At 38.5% G+C, this 27,618-nt stretch overlaps 1 protein-coding gene across 1 annotated transcript in view; it reads right to left on the reverse strand.

Moving 5' to 3' along the window:
• The window catches only part of pho (phoenix), a 37,098-nt gene extending 14,921 nt beyond the window's left edge, over positions 1–22,177 (reverse strand). Inside the window, exon 1 of the mRNA XM_081366210.1 lies at positions 21,701–22,177. Within this exon, the coding sequence (XP_081222336.1) occupies positions 21,701–21,927 (227 nt within the window). The 5' untranslated portion in view covers positions 21,928–22,177. The remainder of the gene's footprint in view (positions 1–21,700) is intronic.
• Between the last annotated feature and the right edge of the window lie 5,441 nt (positions 22,178–27,618).

Below are 27,618 nucleotides of genomic sequence, written 5' to 3' on the forward strand. Positions count from 1 at the left end.
ACACATTGTCGGTTAAAAATAAGAAAGTGGCTGGTAAAAACATTGAGTGGCTGGTAGATTTTGAAATCCACCAGCCACAGTGGCCGGTGGACAAAAAAGTTAATTTCCATCCCTGCACAGCAGTAATGACTTTATGAACTTCTTCACTTATAAGATTGATAATATCAGGGACAAAATTATAACTATGCAACCGTCTACTACAGTATCACATCAGGCAGTGCATTGTAGTCTCCCTGAGGAAAAATTTGATTCATTCGTTGCTATAGGAGAGGAAGAATTTACTAAACTCATTAAATCATCTAAATCTACAACATGTATGTTAGACCCTATACCGACTAAGCTACTGAAAGAGATGCTTCCAGAGGTCATAGATCCTCTTCTTAATATCATTAATTCGTCTTTGTCTCTAGGATACGTACCAAAAAACTTTAAGCTGGCTATGATTAAACCGCTTGTTAAAAAAACGCAACTTGATCCTTCAGAATTAGTCAATTACAGGCCGATCTCGAATCTACCTTTTCTGTCAAAGATATTAGAAAAGGCAGTATCCTTACAACTGTGTTCCTTTCTTGAAAGAAATGATATCTGCGAGGATTTCCAGTCAGGATTTAGACCGTACCATAGTACCGAAACAGCTCTCGTTAGAGTCACAAATGATTTGCTCTTATCATCCGATCGTGGTTGTATCTCTCTATTAGTGTTACTCGATCTTAGTGCTGCAATTGACACCATCGACCACAACGTTCTTTTAAATAGATTAGAACATTATGTTGGCATTACGGGAAATGCACTAGCATGGTTTAAATCATACTGACCGTTATCAGTTTGTAGCAGTAAATGAAGAGATGCCTTATCGATCACAAGTTCAGTATGGCGTACCACAAGGCTCAGTACTAGGAAAGCTGCTGTTCACTCTGTACATGCTACCCTTAGGAGATATCATTAGGAAACATGGCATTAGCTTTCACTGTTATGCCGATGATACTCAGCTCTATATTTCTTCAAAACCTAACGAAACTTATCAATTCACAAAATTAACGGAATGCATAGCGGATATAAAACATTGGATGACTTGTAATTTCCTACTTCTAAATTCTGAAAAAACAGAGTTTCTAATTATTGGACAAAAAACTTCCTCACGTAATAATCTAGAATACTGTCTAACATTTGATGGCTGCTCTGTTAAGTCTTCGTCGTCGGTTAGGAACCTGGGTGTGCTCTTTGATACCAATCTTTCATTTGAAAGTCACGTGTCTAGTATCTGTAAAACTGCATTTTTCCATCTTAAAAATATATCTAAATTACGCCATATGCTCTCATTGACAAATGCGGAACAATTAGTTCATGACCTCAAGGCTAGATTATTGTAATGCTCTACTAGGTGGTTGCCCTGCACGCTTAATAAACAAACTACAGCTGGTTCAAAACGCAGCAGCTCGAGTTCTTACCAGAACCAGGAAGTATGACCATATTAGCCCAGTTCTGTCAAAACTGCATTGGCTCCCTATTAAAGGGGTCATATAATGCCATTTTTGTACAAGCTAATATGATTCTTTAGGGTCTAAATTAAAAGTTTGTAATATACTTTAATTAAAAATTCTCATTAGTATTGTAAGAAAACACTAATTTTACCTGGTCAAAAACAGCTCTGTTTTCAGCACGCCGTTTCAGTGCATGTGTCTTTAAATGATAATGAGCTTTGCTCACCCCACCCCTCTGCTCTGTGCATACACCGTTTCTACACACAATTACACAATAACCACGCGTTGTTCATTATAGACGTGGGATTATGAAATATATTGAGAATGTTGTACATAGAAAACATGCCGTAATGTACCCTGAGAGTAAACCTTAGACGCATTCATCGTGAAGCCTGCAGCAAGGCTTGCAAATTTCGCAAAGATTAATATAAATACTAATATAAAGGTTAATAAAACATTACACTCACATCTTCTGGAGGTTCAGCAGGAACACGTTGGTACCGATCCGTTTTTTCTCGTTTGTAAAGCTGTCTGGTGTGAAATGATTCGCGCAAACATGAAAGCACAGACGATCGTGGGGAATTCCCGTGAGGGAATCCCCGCGTCAATCCTTTGGGCATATCGCTTCAAAAACAAAACTCAGCCACTGCATCTTCAACGGCTCGGATTTAGGAACATCCAAATGACTGCTGTGTTCCTTATTACATCTAAGAACTGAACACCATAATTGCTTAGACGCCATTCTACTCCAGCATAACAACAATGGCGGACTACTATGACGACAGCTGTCACAGCTCGCTCAGGGCGGGTCTTGTGTTGAAACATGGCTGTCAATCACAATAGCGGGAGGGGCGTTGGATATTATGACGTCACAATATCGAACGGCTTGATTTCAGAGAGGGTCAAACATATAAGGAGATTAAAACAAAACCACTGAATGGATTTTTATCATGATAGGATGGTTGTGTACAGGCACTGCCAACAGACATTTCAGTGCAATCAACTTGTAAAAGTGCATGTACCATTATATGACCCCTTTAAACATCGCATAAATTTTAAAATATTGCTGATTACTTACAAAGCACTGAATGGTTTAGCTCCGCAGTACTTGAGCGAGCTCTTAACGCATTATAGTCCGTCATGTCTATTACGATCTCAAAATTCCGGCCAGTTGATTATACCTAGAATATCAAAATCGACTGCTGGCGGTAGATCCTTTTCCTATTTAGCACCAAAACTCTGGAACAGTCTTCCTACCATTGTCCGGGAAGCAGACACACTCTGTCAGTTCAAAGCCAGATTAAAGACACATCTCTTTGACCTAGCTTTCACATAATACATTATAGACTTCTATAATTTAATGTTATGCTGCATAGATTAGGTCAGCCGGAACCGGGAACACTTCCCAAAAATCCTGATGTACTCGTTACATCATGAGAAGAATGGCATCTACGCTAATTTTAGTGTCTGTTTTTATCCCAAGGTTTTTCCTGCAGCCTGCCGGATCCAGGCCGTATCCAGATCTGACGAAGGACCTTCACCTGGACCGATGACAACGCAGTGCTGAAGTGCCAACTAGTCTCTCCCTATGGAGGATCCCACTACCACTCTACAGATAAGGCGTTGTCGGGAAAATTCGTCTCGCGGTCCTACCCCAAAGCAACAAATAAAATAAAATTCCTTATCTAAATTTATAAGGAAAGACAAGTATTTTGTTTAGGCTTGGCTTGTAGGGAATTCCAAACCTGCGTATATTCAAACGCACATAACTATAGAACCCATTCTAAATGCGCTTGTGAACGCCATCAGCGTTTCTCACAGGTTCGCGTTTAAAGTTTGTGTAGAGAGAATGGTGTCGTCTTAGCGGCCCCTAATTTAATAACAAATGATCATTGCGACGGAACCAAATCAATTAAAACTAACTTTAGATGGAAATAACTTAACTCTGCTGTAAAGCCGAAACAATCTCTGTTACCTTAAATTATACGCTTATCTCTGTAAAGCTGCTTTGAGACAATCTACATTGTTAAAAGCGCTATATAAATGAAGATGACTTGACTTGACTATTATGTAGAACAAATCTATAAAGTAACTAAACATAAGTTATCCATTAGTACTGTAGTTGATAAATTGAGGGACATTTATGTTGGATAAAAAGTTAAAACAACCTCAACATGTAGTGTTGAGCTCATAAATCATAGGTAACGTGAGTCTTGTCTGGATGTTATGGGGACAGATGTCTGTTTATCCAGTGGAGAGTGGCTTGTGAAGCTGAATGCTGCCATCAAAGGCTTTGAGTGAGTATACTACAGAAATGAATAACAACAACTATTTAAATATTTAGTTGTAGTTTATTTTAATTGTAATTTCAAACAGAGCTATTACAGCACTTTTCTGATTCTTGATTTCTGTGTATTTGCTGCAGATCTTTTGTGGTGGAGCAGGACCTGCAAAGAAAGATGATGGCGGCATTTGTGGAAAAAAGCGTTTTTGTCTTCTAAATAATACTGAAATCAAATGACATTGTGCGGTTAAAATGACTGCTTTTGTGTTATGTTTGTGTATTTTTGTAGGATCTGAAATGTCAGCAGGCTGGTGTGAGCACTGAGGATGAGGAGCCCAGAGCTGAATCCTGGAGATGGTGCCATGGACGAGACCCTCCATCACTCCACCAGCCCTTATTGCCTCAGATTGTGAAGCAGAATGGGAACCACTGTGTTGAGACGGCAGAAGGATGTGGGGTTCAGTGCCTGTAGCCTACATACATGATTGTAGTTTGAATAAAGCTTTGTTTCATGTGTTGACTTGTATATGCATTTGTTTATTGTGTGATGGTGACTTTCATTCATTCTTTTACTAATTTATTAATATTTCTCATTGTTGTCAGTAAATAAAATATAATTATTTAATTAATGTTTTATTTAATTGTTTGAAGGAAAATGTAGATATGTTCATTATATACACATCTAGAGTGTATTCAATCATGCATAGCTGTGTCATATGACATACATTACATTTTGTTTGTTTTATTGATTTTATCATTTTCAGTAAAAAGTAATATAATTAAGTATTGGTCAGCATTTATCGTTGTTATTGTATGTTTTGGGGTGGGATAGCAATGCAATTCATTCTGAGGTAATATAAATTTTTAATATTAATGATACTTAAATTTTTCGAGTACAAAATCAACAGTTTTCTCCAAAGGCGAATCTTCGCACAGCTGCCCTTTGTGCAGACATTACAAACGCTGAGGAAAACCATTCTAGGTAGGGCTGTCGAGTTACTGATGTTATGAGGTATATATATATATATATATATATATATATATATATATATATATATATATATATATATATATATATATATATATATATATATATATATATATATATATATATATATATATATATATATATATATATATATATGGGCTGTCAAACGATTAATCGCGATTAATCGCATCCAAAATAAAAGTTTGTGTTTACATAATATATGTGTGTATGGAGTATAATTATTTTCTATATATAAATACACACACATGCATATATATTTTAAAAAAATGTGTTATTTATATATAAAATATTTATATATAATATAAATATATATACTAGAGGTGGGCATAGATTAATTTTTTTAATCTAGATTAATCTAGATTAATTTTGAAATGAATCTAGATTAATCTAGATTAAAATGGCTCATTTGAATTCTGCCGAAGGCATTCAGAATATGTGTGCTACCCAAATAATGACTATAAAAGTAGCCTAAGTCTTTGAGAACGGGTTTCTCAAGCCAGGTGGCGCATTAGACCAGGGGCTCATCTCCTGTTTCCAAAATGCATCACAAACTGCTTGAGAAAGCTGTTCTACTCATAGACTGTAAAAGGTTACTTCTGTACTGTTACCGTCCGTAGGCAACATTAGGTAGGCCTATGTTATTATCAACTACTATAGGCTATCAATTAGGGATGGGCGATATGGCCTAAAATCTATATTGTGATATACATTGCAGCCTCTTGCGATAACGATTTACAGTATCTTATAATAAAACCATTTCAGAACAGGTTACACAGACCCTGCTAAACAACTGCTAATTTTTTTTTTTTAAAAAAGGGTATATGTAGTTTTGAGAACATATATTGTGCAAAACTGTAAGTATACAACATAATTTTGCAGATAAATAAATTTTAAGTACACTAGCTGCAGAGATCTTAAGTAGGTCTAATGTTTATTATGGCTTGGAGCTTATGAAACCCGTCCCCAAATTTAAAGTTATAATATTGTCTAACTGATGTCTTTTCAGTTAAAAAGAAACACAACAACGATTCTTTAAATCGGGCGTAGACAGAGATTATGTGTTAACGTTACACCACTAAGATATATTAGAATGAGAATAATACGCGCGCGCAGCTATTCAGTGATGTCATGTTTCGTTTTGAATTTGAGGTGGTAGAACGGATTAGTCGTGTGATAACTTACCGAACCGTTACCCCACCACACACTCGGATAGTTTGCTGCTGTTTGTCGGACGGCTTAAATCTGAACCAAGTCCAAATAATGGATGTTGCAGCTTTCACTTACAGCCGTGTTTACTTAAGATGACGACGAATATGCGTTGCAGCCGGGTTTACCTCGCGGCCGCGGGTAGATTGCGTCATCATAGCTTGTGTAGTAGAGCCATCTCCCAACCCAACTTGGAGAATAGATTAACGGCGATATTTTTTTTATCGCGCGATAAGAGTCTCGCGTTAACGCCGATAACGGCCCACCACTAATATATACACAGTATATACATGCAAATATTTCTTAAATATACACATACATGTGTGTGTATTTATATATAGAAAATTATACACCGTACACACACATATATTATGTAAAAACAAACTTTTATTTTGGATGCGATTAATCGCGATTAATCGTTTGACAGACCTAATATATATATATGGGTTTGCATACATAATATGAGATTTTTTACACAGGAAAAAAGAACCTACAAGGTTGAATATCTTAATATATATATTCTTAAATAATTCATTATAATACTTTTAAAAAAGCATTTTTTTTTTGTTATTTATAGGCCTAGGCCTGAGGGATGAAACGAGAGTTAAATAAACAAGAGGAAATCAAAGCAATAAGCCGCTTTTGCTTGTGGATGAAAATGTTTGGATATAAAATAATAAAAAAAATTAACAACATATTCAAGAGATGACAATTCGTTTTATTACGATTTCGTAATAAAAATAAATGATATCGTTAAGGATAAAACGGTGGGTCACATTCATAGGGTTAAATATAAGAACTTAAATCAACCCTAAATGTATTCACAAAATAAATGGGCAGCAGTTTCTTCAAAAAGACCACAAAATGAGCAAGTTGAATCAATATCAAGATATCTACAGACAGATGAATTACGTGTCGTTCAAGTCTTTTAAGTTGTTGCGCGTGTGATAACGCGTCGTAGGTCACATGATAACGTCAACATGGCAGATGTCCGGTTCACATTCATACTCAACAAGATCTGGCTATAAAGTATCTACTCTTTTAGCGCTCGTTAAGTACGTACTTATTGAAATTAAGTACCTACTCATTGAGTATGCGGTTTCGAACGCAGCCCTCATGTGTCATAAACCACACTGGGACCAATGACCTTCACTCGCTGCGCAACAATACTGGTGATGTGGTGAGAAAAATGGCAGAAATCACCAGCAAAAACTTCCCGGAATCCCAGATTTTTATCTCCACACTTCTCTCACGACATGACATCATGGCACATCATCCACAACATCAACACTGAAATTTCCCATGGATGTTCTACACTTCCAAACGTGCACCTGGTCCACCACATCGGCCTCCAACACCTGTACGATGGACTCCACCTGCACAGAGATGCAGTGCGCATTTTTGCAAGGACCCTTAAAGATGCAGCCCTGGGCCGCACCCCATCGTCACTGAGACATCTGCTACCGACTTCAGAACACTACAGGCTAGGGCTGAACGATTAAGCGCAATAAAACTGCACGCGATTTGGCAAAGGCTGCGATTATTTTATGCGCAGCTTGTCAGTGGAGTGTGGCTGATCAGTAGTAAATACTGCTCCATCTGAACACCAGAGGGCGCTCTCATGCAAACACGATAAATATGCCCCGCCACAGCGCATCATTCCAGGAAATCCCTATCGCTGTAGCTGAATAAACAGAAGATTGAAACGCTTTGATTAAACATGACTTTTTAAATACACGACTGCCTTTTTCTGTGTAAGAAGGCACATCATCTCACAGAAAGATGAGCTCAACTGTCGTTATGAAGTGAGTTTGGAGTAAATGCATGTTATTAAATGTTGTCTGTTGTTGGACAAGAGGTTCATATATGCTACTCATGTTTTGGAAAGCTGTTTGACGCGTGTTGCTTTTTCAAATACATGTTATAAGTGACTCAAACTCACGGTGCTTTCAGATGGAGCAGCGTTTACAGAGCCGTACATCAATGACAAGCTGCGCATAAAAAATAATCGCAGCCTTTGCGAAATGATCTTAAAATCGGGATAAGCCATCTCGATTTAAGTGTGATTACATGTAAAGTGCGATTAATCGTTCAGCCCTACTACAGGCTCATTCACCCCTTCATGCCCAGACACAACCCCCCGACCCCAGCGAGGAATCACCCCTACATACCCAGACACAACCCCCCAACCCCTGTGAGGAGAGACGTCAGCTGGACAAGCATCTCACATCATCCACACCCACCTATGGCTCACTACACACCTGTAAACCTGCAGTCACCAACTCCACGTCCACCTGCTGGCCATCAAGTCCCCATTAGCAAGAAGAAATCAGGGGTCTTCAGGGTCTTAATTCTTTAACATTTGGTTCTAATTTCTAATACATATCGAAGATCTTGATATTATAATCCTCACTGAAACCTGATGTCGAAATGATGCGCTTACCTACTGTCCCTCAGGCTACTATGAAGTAATTGTGCCCTCAGTCAAAGTAAGTACAGTCCATCGTGGACGAGACTCTGGAGGAATTCTGGTGTGGTACTTCCTGTTCCAAACACATCTCTGATCTGGCCAAACACATTTCTACTATTACAGTTGAAAAATTTCATTGCTGGTTAAAACTAAACCAAATTGGCATTTCAACTACAGACACATATCTCTGTGCCATCTACATTCCCCCAGCGGAGTCCCCTTACCATGACGAGGAATATCTCAACAACATCCACATAGAAATCAGCCATTTCCAGGCCCAGGGAAACGTGCTGCTGTGTGGAGACTTAAATGCAAGAACTGGATCTGAACCTGATGACATAGATCCAAAGGGAAATTAATATGTCTTTGGCCAAATGATCCAGATATGTATTTTTAGACCGTTTAATAATTTGGTTTATTTTGATGTTTTTGTGAGAAGCAGTACTGGTCTGAGGGACTTTTTTCGGGGTTCAGTTCTTGGGTTTGTAGTGCTTTACAATGCTAACGCAATATGAAGAAACTTATGAGCATCATATGATACAATGTCATATATACAATGTTGTAATTAGGATTTTGCAAAGACGGCATAACTTACTGCTTTCACACCTACCCAAACGAACCGCACCAAGGGGCACAACGAACTCTAGTGCAATTTAACCGAACTAAATGAGGCAGGTGTGATCACATATATATATATATACACACACACACACACACACACACACACACGTCTTTTAAGGGTTTCTTACTTTTAGACTAGTCGGTTAAAAAACGTTTGTTTAAACGACTGTCAAATTAGACAATGCGCACATCCCTAAAAAAAAACAAATAGATGTTTTAGTTTTAGGCAGAATATCCGAGGCACAAGCTGTACAGGCCCCACCCTCTTCTGGAAAGCAGGATGGGGAGCAGCTGTGAATTTAAAGATACATGCACAAAAACAAGTTTTTAGTTCCACTCAAAAAAGGTCCCCTTTAAAGTGCCTCTATTATACTATTTTAAAGGGGTCATATGATGCGATCTCTTGTTTTCCTTTTGTATGTTATGTAGCAGTTTGTGCATGTATAAGATCTGCAGAGTTACAAAGCTCAAACTCTCAAACCTAGAGATATTCTTTGTCAAAGTTAAGGCTCAGCCACGCCTTCCTAAAATACTTCGTTCAAACACGCCCCCACAAATCTACGTCAGTATGTGGGGGCAGAGTTTCATAACACCGCCCAAATGTATATGCATAGAAAGAAGTTGTTACCGCCGGCGCTGCCATGTCGTGGAGACGCTGTGTTTTTCATTGCAAAAGCCAAACTACTTTGTTTGGCCTTCTAAAAGAGGACAATTACAAAACAGTGGTTAAGCTTTATTTACAACACTGTTGCAGAACAGTACAACCAAAATATTCGACTGTGTGCTGCGCATTTTTTGGAGAACTGTTTCCAGAACCTGGTAGAGTACAAGGCCAGCTGTGCACAAAGGCTGATTCTAAAAAGATAGGCAAATCCATCTTTGCATCTTTGTACAGTCTGGCGCTTCTGACTCACAGACACAGCCTGGCTGCAAGTATGTTTTCATGTTTTAAGAATTTGCTTCTGACTATTCAAACGCGAGTTTTGAGCAGTATAGAATAGCTCTTGTTTGTCGTTTCTACGATCACAAATGCAGACATGGTTTTATATTGCATAACCTTTTCTACCAAGCTTATCAACTTAATTTAATGAAAAGCACCACTGTGGCGAGCAGGGCTAGGCAGAGGGCCGTGAGAGAATGGCTCTTCATTTTAATCTCTAGAGTTTTTCCATTTTACTTCACAGCAGTTCTTTGCGCATTGTAGGTTGCTTGGTAACAGAACTGAGAGTTGATTACCGAACTCGATGGAGGGGTTTAAGATATCCTAACTGTAGATAAGATGAGATTTTGTAAGATAGGATAAGAATCCTAAATCAACTTACGATTTGCTTCTGAAATACAAATTGTTAAAAATCCTAAATTAACTTGTCAGATCTTAACTTAAGACTTAAGAGCAAGTTGGGCCAAATAAACTGAGTACTAACCCATCTTTCTAGAGCAAGCGTTTTGCGAGTCTCGCATTGAACTCCGAGATTTGAGAAGCAGTCGTCAGTAAAATGAAGGGAACACAGCAAAAGTTTGCAATTATATTGCTGTGGTATCGTGGTAAAGATGAATTTTAACCACTGATTCTTCACAGCCTCATCATTCGGAAGTGAAAATACACAGAATTTACTCTCACGGCGGAGAGCACAGCGTCTTGGTATTGACGATATGATATCCACACGAACGAGTTTCAGCAAGATGTCCTGTCCACGCAGAATGTAGGCGGGCATTATGCAAATAGTAACTTCGCAAAAATAGATTCGAACTCCAAACGACTCGTTTGAGAGGTTCAGCGTTGACTCTTTCTTTTGAGATAAACTAACTTTATTCATGATGCACTTTCAGCTTTACAACTTTGCAGACTGTTCACATTCACATACAGCTACATTAAAGGGATAGTTCATCCAAAAATGAAAATTACCCCATTATTTACTCACCCCCAAGCCATCCTAGGTTTATATGACATTCTTCTTTCAGACAAATACAATCAGAGTTGTATTAAAAAATGTCCTGGCTCTTCCAAGCTTTATAATGGCAGTGAATGGCTGTATATTTTTCCATCAAAGTGCATCTTTCCATGATAAAAGTGTTAATAAAAGGCCTTCTGAAGTGAAGCGATGCATTTGTGTAAGAAAAATAACAATTTTTAAATTAACTAAATTAACTAGCTTCTGGCAGACGGCCGTCTATACACATCGATTTACGGCAAAAGAGTAACCCTTGACGCACAACGTAATGACGAACGGGAAGCGCAGAGGATAGAGCAAAACAAAATATCAGTCACGAATTAGTGTCTAAAACGACAATTTTTAAAGAGAAATGTTGGAGGAGCTTGAGTTTGTTGCCCAGCCCTATTTGTTTGAACGGCGTCAAACAAGAGGAGTCAAAGCTTACGCTATTCCTACGTCATACATCGTCAATGTTACTCTTTTGGCGCAAGTCGACTTGCGTAAGCTGTCTGCCAGAAGCTAGTTATTTTAGTCGATAAAGTTTTTATTATGAGTGGAGGGGAGGACTAATTTGCATATTAAAGGGATTATACACCCAAATATTTAAACTCGGTCATCATTTACTTGCTCTCAAGTTGTTCCAAACCTTTAGGAGTTGAAAAAGAACCCTGTGTCTCAATGTCCATACTATCTATCCTAAACAGTATCTATCCAAAGACAGAAGTCCCCGAATGGTCTACTATTTCTGGTCGACTTTCGAAGTGTGGATCCGTGCTCACTATAACGGCTAAATTGCCCACAACCCATTGCGATTTGGAGGATTCAGTTCAGAAATGCAAACACGAGTAAAAAGTGTTTCGATTTAGGTTTGAGTGACTTATAATCAACATTTAATCTGATTCAAGTATTTATGTAAGGTTATCCGTGTTATATTTCATCTGCAACAACAATGGGAACTTTCCTAATATATGCATGAACACCTTTTTCTCAGAATATCAGAAACAGATCTTTTTTCTTTTAGTGCAAGGAAATATTTGGTATCAGCAACTTTTTTACCACTATTGGATTATTTGGCTTTATATGAATGCCCCGGGCCAGTTTATTATTTTATTTTTTAAATGTATACGTTTATCATAGCACTTTACGTTTCATTACTGGTTATAGTTATCAACAAGCACATCATTGCACTTTATATGATAAAGCTGAATTGCCATCTTTGTATACGCAAAGAAGTTTTAATTGGCATCGTTTTATTTAAAAGTCTATTTGTGGTCTAATACCATCTTACTTGTCTCTCTGCGTATCTAATACAAATGTTTGCTACAATCTTCGTTCTAATGATTTGTTATATCTTAAAGTTCCTCAGGTTCGAACAGAGCTAGGAAAAAAAGGCTTTAAATATAATGCTTCTGCTTGGAATACTTTACAAAACATCTTAAAGCTGACTATGCTTCCATCATTAAACAAGTTTAAGTTACTTTTAAAGGGGTCATATAATGGTACATGCACTTTTACAAGTTGATTGTGCTGAAGTGTGTGTTGGCAGTGCCTGTACACAACAATCATATAATGATAAAAATCCATCCAGTGTTTTTTTTTTAATCTCCTTATATGTTTTCCCCGTCTCAAATCAAGCCGTTCAACCTTGTGACGTCACACGGTCGGACGCCCCTCCCACGATTGTTGATTGACAGCAGTGTTTCAACACAGACCCGCCCTCGATGTCACCCATGAGCTGTCATCGTAGTCTGCATTGTTGATAAGCTGGAGCAGAATGGTGTCTAAACGATTGTGGTGTTCTGTTCTTGGGCGTAATAACGAACACAGCAGTCATTTTGATGTTCCTAAATCCGAACCGCTGAATACGCAGTGCCTGATTTTTGTTTTCGAAGGGAATTATTACCCATGATCAACGTCAGTGCTATCATGTTTGTGCTAATCATTTCACCAGACTGCTTTATAAACGAGAACAATGAAAAAAGTATTAGCTCCTGTTTGAGTATTTGTTGTTTATGTGCCTAATGACTGTCATAGTCTCACAGACTGGTTATTTTTTACAGATCAGTAAAATTTTAGTGCTTCAGCCCTGACAGTTGTACCTAAGTGCATAGATAACGTTACGCATCACTGAAAAGCCTACATTTACCGAAAAAAAGTTTTTCATGACCATTAGCTGTAACATCAATCTGTCAATGAACTAAAGATACATCAGTAAACACATAGCGTTGGTATCTCACTACTCTACCCTGCCAGTACATACAAAGATAGATCAAAGTGACATTACGTTAACCAACCATTCAGAAATGTCCTTTTTTCCGACTCCGGTTCAAATTGATACAGTTGCACAGTGTCCTCAGAGACTCCCGCTGCCATTCTTCAAAATATACCTTCAACTGTTGTCAAGGCAACACTGCACGTGTTGTTGTGGCAAAACGCCCACAGAACAGAGGGGCGGGGTCATAGATATATACACTAGATGTCGCATTGGGGTTCTAAACATGCGTCAAAACTGCCGCCATCTTGGAACAGGGGTCTTGTCATAGGAAGCAGCTAGTTAACGCTGCTATCTCCGCCTGTACTTCGAATTCATGGATGATGCCGGACTTTTGTGCTGCATATGGATGTTCACACGAACGAAATCTAAACCAGACAGCATGGGATTACATTTACTCTGTGGATGGTAGTAGTCAAGTTGTTTTTTTTTATAAGTTAAAGGTACCATATGTAGGATTGTGGCCAAAACTGGTACTGCAATCACTTTAAAAATACTGTAGAGCCGTGTATCCCCTCCTCCTCCCCCCTGACTCGAGGTTGCCAGATAAGCTGCAGGATTCAGCAGAAACGTATGCTGCTTCAATGAGCTTCCAATGGCAAGTGACGACGAGACGTACACAGTAAGTTTTTTTTTTCTGTTAATTGTGTTTATGCTTTATGAGAGATATTTTGATGAGTAATTACTTATTTAAAAAATGTACTAATTGTTGAGGTGCTGGGGCCATAATAGCTGAAGAGATAAGCGTTTTTGATTTGATATTTAATTTGATTTGATTTCTTTATTTTGAACATATAAATACAATTACAATTCAAAAAAAATCTGAGGAAAAAAAAAGGATAATAGTAAAACAAAACAAAAAACATATAGACTTAAACAACAAAATAATACTTATTTTTCAAAACGAAAAAAAAAAACCCTCGATTTACAAGTGCTAAAGTTTTTGTCATAAGTAGGCTAAAAACAGAATAAACATTTGCCACAGAAATTATAACACGGGACAAATTCAATATCACCAATGGCTATCACAGGGTTGTTTTCAGTCCCATCAGAAAATATTGTTAGAGAAACTAAATTACATTAGCAATGGTCATACAGGTCAACTTGCAGCATGTGTAACTTAGTCCACGATATACGTGAAGAACGAATGACGAATAATTTTTTCTGAGGTAAAGTTAGGCTTGTCTCAATTACGTTTCAAATTGCCATAATGGGCGTGCTAATGTTTTCATCAGCGTCTCAGCATAATGACAGAGAAACGGGCTCCTATAATGCATTGCAAATGCATACGTCCATGTGAGCTAACGTTACGTTGCTTGAACATGCATAACTTTGTTCGACTGTCATGAATATATGAAATGTCCATTGACATCCAGTACAAGTTAGCCAAGCATAGATGAATCTTACCTGTCTACGAGAAAATTAGCAACGTTGGCGTCTGTGTTCAAATTCTTCTCCGTTTTCAGCCGCCTCCATCTTTCAAAAGCATCTCCTATACAAATTCTGGTTTTATTTCAGACTTTGTCACAACGAATTTCTGAATTATAACGAGGTCTTTTTGATTTAGTAACGTTAGACATTTTTATCCGACTAGAGTTAGGGTAGGTTAGGTTAGAGCAAAGCTGGCAACCCGGATCCCGAAACACTACTGACTTCGTGATTGGTTGATAGGTGGAGGGCGGCGCTCAGGCCAAAACACAAAATGACAACATCAACATCAGTTGAGGGCTGCAAGTCCACTTTTTAAATGACAATATCCTAGCCATACTACTGTTGTCAGTGATATAAGTATTTGAAATGAACATGATTTCTTAATGTCTAGTGACACATCAGGGCAATTTTATGATTAATTGAAATAGATTTCTTACATACAGCTCCTTTAAGTGTACATTTCTCTGCTTGGAGGAAGAAAATGAACTGTGATTCTCGCACAAAAAAAATGAACTGTGAATGTGCTGTACTCTTAAGATATTATTTGAAATAACCCTTGTGTTTAAAATGTACAATATGCAGGAGTTGATCCTCAATACCCACTTTTGGCTGTGTTGTGCTGTGTTTTTCCTAACTTTTGATTTTTTACCGATTGTAGCCTACTCAAACTTTTTAATGGAAAAAAAACAGTGTGACGCTTGTAACCTGTAAGTACAGTCCTAATAGTATGCTTGTCCTCTCCCTGTCAATCTTAAAACAGTACATCCATGATTATTATACATAAAATTCCACAAATCTTATGTAGGCTATGTGTGAGTTTTGCACACGGATACAGTGGGCTCAAGGGCTTGTTTCTTCCTTGCAAACTGGGGATGGAGGTGTGGAAGGACACTGGAATTTGTGAAAATGTCAACTGTTTAAAGCCTTTCTTTAAAGTGAATTTCGTTTTGTATAAATTGTATGTTAATTTTAATCAATTTTATTCATCAACAAATTGCCTGTTAATATAATCACGGAGGCGCCCACGCGGTCACTTGCATTGCACGTTAACTGGAGCGCATCTCATCCTAACTTAAAGTAACACTAAGTAACTTTTCAACCTTCATAATATATTTCCAAAACCCTTGTGATGGTACATCGACTTAAAATAGGTTGAATGACACGTCTGCTATAGCCTGACGGGGTTTGTATAGTTTTTAATCGTACTTTTAAACTTCGGGGTTCGGGTAGTAACCCGAGCAGCACAAAAAGAACTACAAAATTCGACTGCTTTACGGCATAGGCTACCTCACTTCCCCCAACACGTCCTCACATGCTGTTGGACTTGTAAATAACGTTATACTGCTTATATTATACATCACTTGGAAAAGCTTTCACTCGTTGGTGTGAGCTAAAAAGCACCTGGCGTTCTTGTTGATGGATTAGTAGACATCTTCGGAGGCTAGCTGTGCTTGTTCGATGTCCGACAATTTGTAACGCGTTGTGTTTATTCCCCAATCGAACTCGTGTAACTGTCTGTCACATGTTCTACCGTCCACAGCATTACTTGATAGACAAAAATAGGACAAGAATGAGCATCAAACAGAAACAACCCGCTTACGGGGTGTTCGAGGCGCACATACAATACAGACTGCCGACAGTTAAACAGGGCGCGCAGCTCTTAAAGGGGACACACCTTATTTCCACTCGTTACAGCTTCCATCCGACTGAACGGGGACCGGGGGGGGGTCAGGCCGTGAGTGAAGAGACTGCTCTGCGTGAGTGGTATTTACGACAGTAACGTTAAAGGGTTACTTCACCTCTGGGAAGATGAATGTGTATTTAAAATAGGTCATTTAAGTAGAAGAAATGTGAAGAAATTTTTGAATTTGGAGCTTTCTAGACTGAGAAAAGCCAGAAAAGGTATTTTTGGCTTATGTGGATGAAAGACAACAACTCCCAGAATGCATTTGCTTCGCTGCCTTAGGAGGACACGCCTACCGGTAAGAGTGTACAGTGGAAAACAACAACAAGGCTAACTTAGCCTACGTTATGAGTTTGCCAGGGATTTACAGATCGCCCAAAATGTCCGGGATTCGGCTTTTGCGTTCTACAGTCGCCATTCATTCATCATGTTTACTGTGGCGAGCAGGACGAGGCTGACGGCCGCGGGAGAACGGCGCGAGGCCGGTGGCGTCATTACTGAGACGCGCCGGGTCTCACATCTCTCACGGAGGAGCGGGAATTTTCTTAGCAATGTTAAAACGCACATCAACCGATCACTTGTTTAGCGTTCATGTAAACACTACATTCAGATTCACCAATCGGAATGAATTCAGTTAGATTGTAGCAAAAGGTGTGCATGTAAACAATGAATGGCGACTGCAGAACGCAAAAGCTGAATCCCGGACATTTTGAACGATCTCGCCCGCCGGGCAAGTCCGGGAAAAGGAAGATGGTAAATCCCTACTTACTCAGCTTTCTCCTACTATTCAGCTTTCTCCACAGAACAAGAGCTTGCTAGCTTAGCTTCCAAAGAAAGACGGCTGACACTGTGTACATTCTGTGAGTGAAATCCCACCCTCTATGGGCGGGCTGAAAACATGCGGAACAGCTCCTTCTACTGGCTGTAGTCTTTAGCCTCTGGCCAGAAAATCCTCCGATGACGCAAAATGACGATTTTTGCGTCATCTGAGGATTTTTTCCAGACAAAAAATACACAAATCTCTTGTCTCAGGGGGATATGAGGGTGGAAAGCATGGTAATTCGAAAATACTACAGGTTTTCTACTAATACAAAGCTTAATGCTAAATCCTGAAGTACCCCTTTAAATACAAGTAGTCCACATCGACTCTAGGGGTCGTTGTTTGACCAAAACGGAAATCCTACATAATGGGGCTTTAACAAAACTCAGTGTATGCCTCACACAGACATGAGAAATACATCAAATACACAAAGCTTGAAGAGTCTTTAAACGAAATTATTAAAAACGAAAGAAAAAGGCTACTCTTTGATTACGTAATTCATTATGTGCATTTCTCTCAATAGGCGCGTTCACTACGGAGATGGCGATCGTCAACTTCATCTCTGCAGCCGAGTCGACACTGACAGAAGTTTGTTAACAAAAATCAATGCACGCGTCACCAGATTTACAAATGCACTTCTTGCTTGTTGCACGCACACATATGTCGAAATAACGAGATATTATGTTGAAATAACATTATTATTAATAAAACATCTTTTAGAATATTTGATTGAATGCTGAATGTTGCGCTTGTTCAATTTAATAAAATTAAAACTTTAATTGTGATCATTAAAATAATTGAATATTAAATATTTAGTGGCCAAGTTTTGCTCATTTATATATATATATTATATAGCGATAGTTTATTCTAAGTTTACTCAAGTGGAAGAATGTGACTAATAAACTTAGGCCTACTAGCACTATGCATTATATTTTGAAAAATAAGTAATTATCTTAATATCAAAACCTTAAATTTCCTCTGGACTCAATGATAAATACATGTCTGACCGTTGGAATGAACCATAAAAACTAGAAAATCGCATTCATGACGATTTATGGTGATTTTATCTCTGTTAGACCTTTGCCTACATTGACGCTGATGCATTAAAGAGGAGGGTCTCCCCTGTTCCAAGATGGCGGCTCTATTGACGCATTCGTTCCAATGAACTGCCGTAGCCCAGGCGACATCTATGCTGAGTCCCAATTCGCATACTATCCGTCCTAAATAGTATGCGAAACTAGAATTAGTACGTCCCAAATCATAGCATGTTGAAATAAGTATTCCAAAGATACCCGGATGGTTTACTATTTCCGGTTAGAATTCGAAGTGCAGATCAATGCACACTCTAACGGCTAATATTGCCCACAACCCATTGCGTTCGGGAGGGAGGAGCTTTGCGGTGATGGTGGTGATGTAAACCTGGCAGTCGGATGCAGCAACGGAGATGCGCCCTCAGTTTTTAAGTGTAAGAATTCAAATGTTTAACCCTAATTAAAGTTATATTTTATTGTCTCGTAATATAAATGGGTTTATGTTGTGCCAAAAAAGTACCGTGTTTATCTTGTAGGGTCCGATGAAGATACCGAGCGCCTCATTGCAGTCTACAAAACAATAAATAAAAAGGCTCTAGTAGTGTCATGCAAGTGTCTTTTTTTATGTATTTCTTTTGATGTTTCTGTCTGACTTATTTGTAGTAATACTGTGGCTGTACATATGTTAACTTTATCAGTCCAACCAAAGAAACATGGTTACTACACTTTTACTATAGTAAAAGCATGGTTCATTTTCATCGGGGTATTTTTAAGTATTATACATAAGTATAAGATGAAGTATAAAATACGTTAAACAATAGTTACACTATAAACTTTAAATATTTTAACTCAGAAAATAAGTAGCGCTAGCTTTCGTTACACACATTTGCACATGAACGTCAGAGCCGCCTCACAAACGACCTGCGTTTGGTTGATCTACGACGACGCCCTGCTTCACTCCTCAATTTGGTAAACACATTGTAAATGTATTGTGGAAAAAAAGATGGGAATAGCAAATAAAATTATATTGGATATATAAGAATGAATGAAATGTTAAATGTTTTGTTAACAGTCGCGGTGTGCGTAACTAGGCAACCACGTTCAAGTTCACGTTGCATGATGTCATCGAAGTATGTCCCAGAACGTGCATACTTTTTGCTACACACTCAAAAGTATGTACTTTTTCATCACAAAAAAAGTACATACTTTTAGGTCGTAGTATAAGTAGGCGAATTGGGACTAGTGTTGCACGGTGTACCGATACCTGAAAAGTATCGCGATACTCGGAAATTAAAAACGTCACGATACCTAAATTTATCAGTATCGATACTTAAAAAAAAAAAAAAAAAAAACGCCTCCCTATGGACGTCTGTGTTTTTTTCCTGATGCACGCAGCAAAGAACCTGCCGCTGTCAGTGTCATGTGACAAAACACTACAGCGAGATGGCTGCATGTGCGAGCACAAGTGGTCCACGTCTCCACGACTCGTTGAAAAAGATGATGCGAGGAGTGACATACGGGTACATCGTTGCCTAACTTGCTCTGTTGCACGGTGCACCGATACTTCAAAAGTAAATAGGAAATTAAAAACGTCACGATTCCTTAATTTATTAGTATCGATACTTCTAAGAATGACCACGTTCCAGATTTGTAAGGCCGGTGACACACTGGCTGCGTGTCGTGTCCGTTTTTATTTCGGCTCCCATGTTAACTGCCTGCGTGACACACGCGCCTGGGCGCAGCTCGAGACGCGCGGAAAACGCGTGCATGTTAAAAATAGAACCGACGCCTATTTTTCACGACACGCAAGTGTGTTGGAAGTTTCCAGGCAAAATAGAATAGGAAAAGATGTTTCTATGTCATTTTGACACGAATACATATTAATAAATGACATTTTGATGTTTGGTTCAAACAAGAACGAATTGTTCTGTAGCCTATTTTGCCGTGAACACTGCCAACGTTGTCTTTGCCATATGTTACCAATATTAAACATTGTTTAATATAATCGCTGTTCATATTTTTATTCAAAGTTCAGAATCAAGATAAAGCTCTTATGTTTCTTATGATAAATGAGATAATGCTGCTAAATTTATAAAAAAAATTACCTTGAATGGCATTGCTCTAATTTATTTTTTATATTTTGATATTTCATATTTTGTTCAAATGTTTAATATATCTGCTGTTCATTCATATGTTCATTTATTAGTGTGTTATATGATTAGAATGTTGTTGTCCCGGTTTTAAAATAAAGCACAGCAATGATATTTGAGAGTGTTTCTCCCTTTTCAGGAAAAGTATCGAAAAAGTATCGAAATCGCAATACTTGACTTGGTATCGGTATCGAAACAATAATTTTGGTATCGTGACAACACTAATTGGGACTCAGCCCTAGTGTATATATCTATGGGGCGGGGTGAGCAAAGCTCATTATCATTTAAAGACACATGCACTTAAACGGCTTGCTGAAAACGGAGCTGTTTTTTGACCAAGTAAAATGAGTGTTTTCTTACAATACTAATGAGAATTTTTAATTAAACTATATTACAAACTTTTAATTTAGACCCTAATGAATCATATTAGCTTGTACAAAAATGGCATTACATGACCCCTTTAACAGATTATGTTTTATCCGTTTGGTAAATTGCTGTTGTGATCCATGATTGTGCTTTAATGTTTTGATGTGCATTTGTATGTTTATGTTATTGTAGCTGCTTTCTTGGCCAGGTCACTCTTGTAAAAGAGATTTTAATCTCAATGGGTTTTTAACCTGGTTACATAAAGACTGACTGAATGAATGAATGGAGGAGTCTCTCCGCATGAAAGACCCGCGACTGGCAGATCAACGTGCTACAGCATTTCTCTCCAATACAATAGGTAATCAAATGTGGAGGATTTTATATTTGACAAGATGACTGACAGATCGGTTTACGCGACAGGATGCGTGTAACTAAGCGACAGAGAGCAACGTTAAAGACGCTATTGTATGACGTGAGAGTATGTCCCAAAGTGTTTCTACTCTTCTACTACACAGTCAAAAGTATGTACTTTTTCTTCACAAAAAGAGTACTCCTACATACTTTTAGGGCGTAGTATGAGTAGTCGAATTGAGACGCAGCAAAAGATATTTTTAAGAATGTTGGTAACCAGACAGTTGACGGTAGCCACTGACTTCATTGGTACTATGAATACCATCAACTGTCTTTTATAAAGTGAACTATTGCTTTAATGGCTCCGCAAACTAAATGAAGCAAGGGTGTAGAGTTACATTCACGCAATTTTAAGGCACGAAGAAATTATTTACACAGGAAAAAAAAGTTTAAATATGTCGTTTTGATGATCAAAGATGAGTTAAGGGATCAAAATTATTGACTGCAGGGAGACATTAAAACAAAAGAGGATGAGAAGCAACACAGCAGTCTAGTTTCCATGTCCATTCTTAATTTCTTTTTTTTTTTACCTGTCCGAAGAAGATCTGTGGACTGAAGCATCTTGCCTCCTCTCAAAGGTGTTGGTGAAATGCTCAAAACAAGCATTGATGGAACTTACAACATCAGGCGGAGGAGTTTCGAGGAACAGCTCTGGGTCCAAGTCGATCAAATCACTAACGTGCGCCACAACCGGTACGATCTGCTGCTTGTTCGGCGACTCAATTTGCGTTCTGACGTCTTCGCTTCTTAGAGCCATGGTAATTTAATTTAATACTATATATGACATGAGAATTGTCATGTATTCGTAGACTTGCGTGATATCGATTATGTGTGCACCTCTAACGGGCGCTTATGAGGCACGGGCTGCAAAAGATTACAAGCCTGAACACAAAGGTAGGCTACTGATCAAAAAAGAAAATTATGGATCAGACAACGCTTGCTTCTATGTCAAACATATCCACGTGTGTTAATATGGCGGGCGCCATGCAGTTCCGCCCAGGAAATACATCAGCTAAAGTGTTTGGTCATGCGCATGCGCATGCCATCATTTGGGTATATGATCAGCTCAAACAAGCAAAACATTTTTTTTACAAAGCAATTGCACGTTTTATTGAAAGTGTAATCTATTAAATACATTTAGCAAATCATCTAATACCATTAAATATGAAGTCTCTTTACAATATGTGTTATTTAATGAATTTGTAAGGTTTAAAAAAAAGAATTATGAAGAGCTTGGTTAATCAGGCCAATAAAAGACTGTTAACTACAACTCTTCCTTTTTAGTATACAAATGTGTATACATTAAATGTATACAAACTTATAATACTATAAAAACCATAGGTTCATGGGCTTACAACAAGTTACACCCGGTTACACCACAGTCTATGGCTTACACATGGGGGCTTACAAAGATCATCGCCCCTTGCAGAGAATAGGCTTGTTTGAGATGAGCAAAATCTGCGCAGAACCGATCACCGGTGATCAGCGGGAGATGCATGCCGGTTAGAAATGTGTCCGAGTGCGGTCCGCCTGGCTCCGATGTCATGCTGACGTATGTCAAAAAACTCTCGCGCACGTGGGGTTTGCAGTCGAGCGCAGTTGCTCTCCACTATTTTTTACAGTCTATAGGCTTGTTTGAGATGCGCCTTGCCTCGCCTGAAATGTAGTCGAGAGTAGGCGGCTGCAGTGAGAGGAGGAGTGAAAAAAGCGCAGGCAAGCCGGACAGATCTCTCTTCTCGTAGTGGATTTGACACCTGTGATATCAAAGATGGATATCGCGGGATTCACGCTCGTGGAGTGTTGCTAATAAACTGGATGTAATTCAAGTTCTGTTGCTTTTATGAAAATAAATATAATGAACAATACACCCAAAGTAGGCTTAGCCTATTTAATTCCATTCCAAATACATGTTTATCAATATTTTTTAATCTTTAACAGACATGTGTTTTTATTTTTTTTTAATAAAAATTACATTGCATAACCCAAAGAGATCACACTGTCAGATAGTTTGGGAATATTAACATATACACATAGAACATGATATTAGAGCTTTAAAATCAAACATTTTAAAAGAGAACAATACATCACAGTTGTTTAAACCAATGAGCATTAAGCTGTGTCGTCAGCAAGTCGTTTCCCATCGTGCTTTTGATCAGCGCAGTCGGTGGAGAGCAACTGCGCGCGACTGCAGAATCCGACAGGTGTGCCTTGCGCTCGCGAGAGATTTTTGACATACGTCAGCATGACATCAGAGCAAGGCGGACCGCACTCGGACACATTTCTAACCGGCATGCATCTCGCGCTGATCACCGGTGATCGATTCTGCGCAGATTTTGCTCATCTCAAACAAGCCTTTTCTCTATGCTCTCTACCGACTGCGCTGATCAAAAGCATGATGGGAAACGACTTGCTGACAACACAGCTTAATACTCATTGGTTTAAACAACCGTGATGTATTGTTCTCTTTTTTATGTGTATATGTTATGTGTGAATATTCCCAAACTATCTGACAGTGCGATCTCTATGGGTTATGCAATTTAATTTTTATAAAAAATAAAATAAAGTAAAACACATATGTCTTTATTAAAGAAAAAATATTAATAAACATGTATTTGGAATGGAATTAAATAACAAGTACTTTGGGTGTCTTGTTCATTTTATTTATTTTCATATAAAAGCAACAGAGCTTGAATTACATCCAGTTTATTAGCAACACTGTGCACGAGCGTGAATCCCGCGATATCCATAGGCTTGTTTGAGATGCGCCTTGCCTCGCCTGAAATGTAGTCGAGAGTAGGCGGCTGCAGTGAGAGGAGGAGTGAGAAAAGCGCAGGCAAGCCGGACAGTTCTCTCTTCTCGTAGTGGATCTGACACATGTGAGATCAAAGACGGATATCGCGGGATTCACGCTCGTGCACAGTGTTGATAATAAACTGGATGGAATTTAAGTTCTGTTGCTTTTATATGAAAATAAATATGATAAACAAGTCACCCAAAGTAGCCTACTTAATTCCATTCCAAATACATGTTTATCAATCTTTTTTATTTAATACAGACATATATGTTTATTTTTTTTTATTTTTTTTATTACATTGCATAACCCAAAGAGATCGCACTGTCAGATAGTTTGGGAATATTCACACATAACGTATACTCATAAAACATGATATCAGAGTTTTAAAATCAAACATTTTAAAAGAGAACGATACATCACGGTTGTTTAAACCAATGAACATTAAGCTGTGTCGTCAGCAAGTCGTTTCCCATCATGCTTTTGATCAGCGCAGTCGGTGGAGAGCAACTGCGCTCGACTGCAGAATCCGACAGGTGCGCCTTGCGCTCGCGAGAGATTTTTGACATACGTCAGCATGACATCAGAGCAAGGCGGGCCGCACTCGGACACATTTCTAACCGGCATGCATCTCGCGCTGATCACCGGTGATCGATTCTGCGCAGATTTTGCTCATCTCAAACAAGCCTCATCTCTGATCTCGCAGGTGTCAGATCCACTGCGAGAAGAGAGATCTGTCCGTCTTGCCTGCGCTTTTTTCAGTCGTCCTCTCACTGCAGCCGCCTACTCTCGCATACATTTCAGGCGAGGCAAGGCGCATCTCACTGAACCGGCGCTGCACAGACCGATCAGTGAATAGGCTTGTTTGAGATGCGCCTTGCCTCGCCTGCAATGTAGCCGAGAGTAGGCGGCTGCAGTGAGAGGAGGAGTGAAAAAAGCGCAGGCAAGACGGACAGTTCTCTCTTCTCGCAGTGGATCTGACACCTGTGAGATCAAAGATGGATATCGCGGGATTCACCGGATTCACGCTTGTGCACAGTGTTGCTAATAAACTGGATAGAATTTAAGTTCTGTTGCTTTTATGAAAATAAATAGAATGAACAAGACACCCAAAGTAGCCTACTTATTTAATTCCATTCCAAATACATGTTTATCAGTCTTTTTTTCTTTAATACAGACTTGTTTTTTTTTTTAAATAAAAAATACATTGCATAACCCATAGAGATCGCACTGTTAGTTAGTTTGGGAATATTCACACATAATTTATACACATAAAACATGATATCAGAGTTTTAAAATCAAACATTTTAAAAGAGAACAAATACATCACGGTTGTTTAAACCAATGAGCATTAAGCTGTGTCGTCAGCAAGTCGTTTCCCATCATGCTTTTGATCAGCGCAGTCGGTGGAGAGCAACTGCGCGCGACTGCAGAATCCGACAGGTGCGCCTTGCGCTCGCGAGAGATTTTTGACATACGTCAGCATGACATCAGAGCAAGGCGGACCGCTCTCGGACACATTTCTAACCGGCATGCATCTCGCGCTGATCACCGGTGATCGATTCTGCGCAGATTTTGCTCATCTCAAACAAGCCTAATGAGATCAAAGTACCGCGAGAGCGAATAGAAAGTAAGACGGCTCCATATGCTATTTAAATTAATACAGGTATAGTTTTTATTTTTATTTTATTTTATAAAACATTAAATTGCATAACCCAAAGATATCGCACTGTCAGATAGTTTGGGAATATTCACACATAGCATATACACATAAAACATGAAAAGAGTTTTAAAATCAAACATTTTAAAAGAGAACAATATCATTGTTGTTTAAACCAATGAACATTAAGCTGTGTCGTCAGTAGGTCGTTTCCCATCATGCTTTTGATCAGTGCAGGCGGTGGAGAGCAACTGCGCGCGACTGCAGAATCCGACACGTGCGCCTTGCGGTCGCGAGAGTTTTTTGACATACGTCAGCATGACATCAGAGCAAGGCGGACCGCAATCGGACACATTTCTAACCGGCATGCATCTCGCGCTGATCACCGGTGATCGATTCTGCGCAGATTTTGCTCATCTCAAACAAGCCTAATGAAAAAAATGTGACTTTGGCAAATACCAAATCAAACCATACTCCAAACCACTGATTCGAAACAAAAGGTTTGTAAAGGTTTCGAAGCTTCACGAAACAAGCGCGAGTAGTGGTAGAAACGAAGCTTTTCAAAGCTTCGAATCAATTGAATCAATTGCTTTGCAAAATGATTCACTGTTTTGAAGCGTTCGAAACGCAACACGCTGGTCAAAACAGTGTAAATAAAACGAAAACTCAGGCCAAACATGCATAAAACACATTTAACACACCAATTTATTGAAAGTAAAATATATCCAATGCAATTAATCAACTAGAGATTAAATAGGCCTATCTAAGTGTCTGTTTAATATGTTATTTTCAATAGGCCTATGTTATTTTTTAATATGTTAAATTTTCAGGGCTTGTTTTGTTTGTTCCATGGATGGCTCAGCTAAACAGACCAATAATAGACTATTAACTACTATTATTTACTTTAATTATACTAATGTCTCATTAAAATTGAAGGAGTTTGGAGGAGCTGGAGTTAAATGTCATGTGCCTAATGAGGTGAATGACATTAAAGGATTGATTACTGGAGTTCTAATGTCTTTATCAGATGAGATATTAAGAAATCAGTTAATGAGTGAAAAGGTAATAGATCTGAAAAGATTGACATCAAACAGAAACGGGAAAAGAGAGTCAAGTACAACAGTTATGATAACAGTGAATGGGAAACTGCTACCAGAAAATGTTAAAATGGGATGCTACCCAGTTAGACCTTTTATAAAACCTGCATTGAGATGTTTCAATTGCCAAAGATTAGGCCATGTAGCAGAATCATGCAAGGGAAAGAAGTGTTGTTGCAAATGTGGAGGTCAACACAGTTATGGAGAATGTGGGGATCTAGTTGAACCTAAGTGTTGCAACTGGTCCTCATAGTGCAGCATATTTAGGATGTATAGCACAAAAACAAGCTGTGGAAGCAATTAAGTACAAAGCAGATCATAATGTTTCATATGCACACACAAGCAGTAAAGAAGGTTCAAAATGAGCAAGGAAATAGGATGATTCATGGAAGGTCTAATGCAATTAAAACACCAAACAGGGGAACAGAGAGATATAAACCAAATGTGGATGCAAGTATGCTTATGGTTAGCAAAGTAAGCTTCATTGCATTTATTGCTGAAGTAATCAACTGTACAGCACAAACAAACAAAAGTACAGAGAAATTAAAAGTCATTGTATCTGCAGCAGCTCGTCAGCTGGGTATAACTGAAGTATCAGTTGAGAAAATTCAGACCAGGGCAATCTGAGAATAATGCAAGCTCTCAGGAAACCCCAGACAGACTAAGGTTAAACAAATAACATTATTAACAAATAACAAATAATAGAGTCTGACTGTGAATGGTCAAGAATTTAATAGGGTTGTGCATGAAATGATAGACCTTCAAGAATTTAAGAGGGTTGTGCATGAAATGATAGACCTTCCTGATTTAATATGCATTCAGGAAACATGGATTAAATCGCACTTAGACTTCGTTATTCCAGGGTATTTATATATTAGAAAAGATAGATCAAGAGCAACA

Source organism: Scardinius erythrophthalmus (genome assembly GCF_964197995.2).
Source record: "Scardinius erythrophthalmus genome assembly, chromosome: 5".
Lineage (NCBI taxonomy): Eukaryota > Metazoa > Chordata > Actinopteri > Cypriniformes > Leuciscidae > Scardinius > Scardinius erythrophthalmus.